General features: G+C 52.1%; 1 protein-coding gene across 1 annotated transcript in view; it reads right to left on the bottom strand.

Annotated features, from left to right (window-relative positions):
- Nucleotides 1-632: 632 nt before the first annotated feature.
- VOLCADRAFT_48889 (uncharacterized protein) overlaps nucleotides 633-840 on the bottom strand; it is a gene marked incomplete at both ends in the record, with an annotated part of 1,506 nt that continues 1,298 nt past the window's right edge. Inside the window, one exon of the mRNA XM_002959568.1 lies at nucleotides 633-728. Within this exon, the coding sequence (XP_002959614.1) occupies nucleotides 633-728 (96 nt within the window). The remainder of the gene's footprint in view (nucleotides 729-840) is intronic.

Genomic DNA, 840 nt, shown 5'->3' with positions numbered 1-840 from the left:
GTTGAGTAGATCGGTGAGGTTTTGGTTGTTGGCTGTGACCATGGATGGCACTCGTGCATGCAGGATCTGCATTTTCTAAAAGACACAGCGCGACGAACACTACAAATATGTAGCACATGTAGCCGACAGGGGAACGGTTGCCTCCACCTAAACCAGAGCCTAACAGGACACGTACATAACCAAATACATGCACGCAGCAAGCAGCCAATCACAACCGCATTGACGTGCCAATATCCAAGACTGCTGCCAGGTGCAACGTGAAGCGACCGACTAGTGGCCAGTGAGATGCAAGTGGGTGCCGACATCCGGGCCTAACAGGGGTGAATTTTATTGCCACCAGTGCTGCCGCCGCTGCACATGCCTGGACCAGCCCCCAGTTCATTGTTGTCGTGGCCATGCTAGCGGCTGCTGCATCAGCAGCCAGCGAAACGTTGCCATCAGAATCATTGTGCTGCATCCCTCTCGTACATGTGCTTTCGTTCAAGCCAAGGCTGCGTAAGGATAGCACCCACCACCCAAAAGCCACAAGCCACAAGGAATCAGCCAGGCGAGTGATTATAATCAGCCAGGCATTTACATTCATACTTGTTGAAGTCCCCTTACACCACCACAGATTGCGCGTCACGTCACGCTATCGGCAAGCAGGTATGTATGGTCACACAGATATGCATGGTCACACAGATGTGTATGGTCACACAGATATGTATGGTCACACAGATATACACTTCCTGGCCACATGCCCGGGAAAAATAAAGAGCTAATGAGGCGGGCATGCGTTGGCTGTAGATGTGGTGTATACGTATTTGGCCCAATCGTCGGGGGTGCGTGTGTCACCGAGCT

Source organism: Volvox carteri (genome assembly GCF_000143455.1).
Source record: "Volvox carteri f. nagariensis unplaced genomic scaffold VOLCAscaffold_375, whole genome shotgun sequence".
Taxonomy (NCBI): Eukaryota; Viridiplantae; Chlorophyta; class Chlorophyceae; order Chlamydomonadales; family Volvocaceae; genus Volvox; species Volvox carteri.
This window is presented reverse-complemented; position numbering and strand designations above follow the sequence as displayed.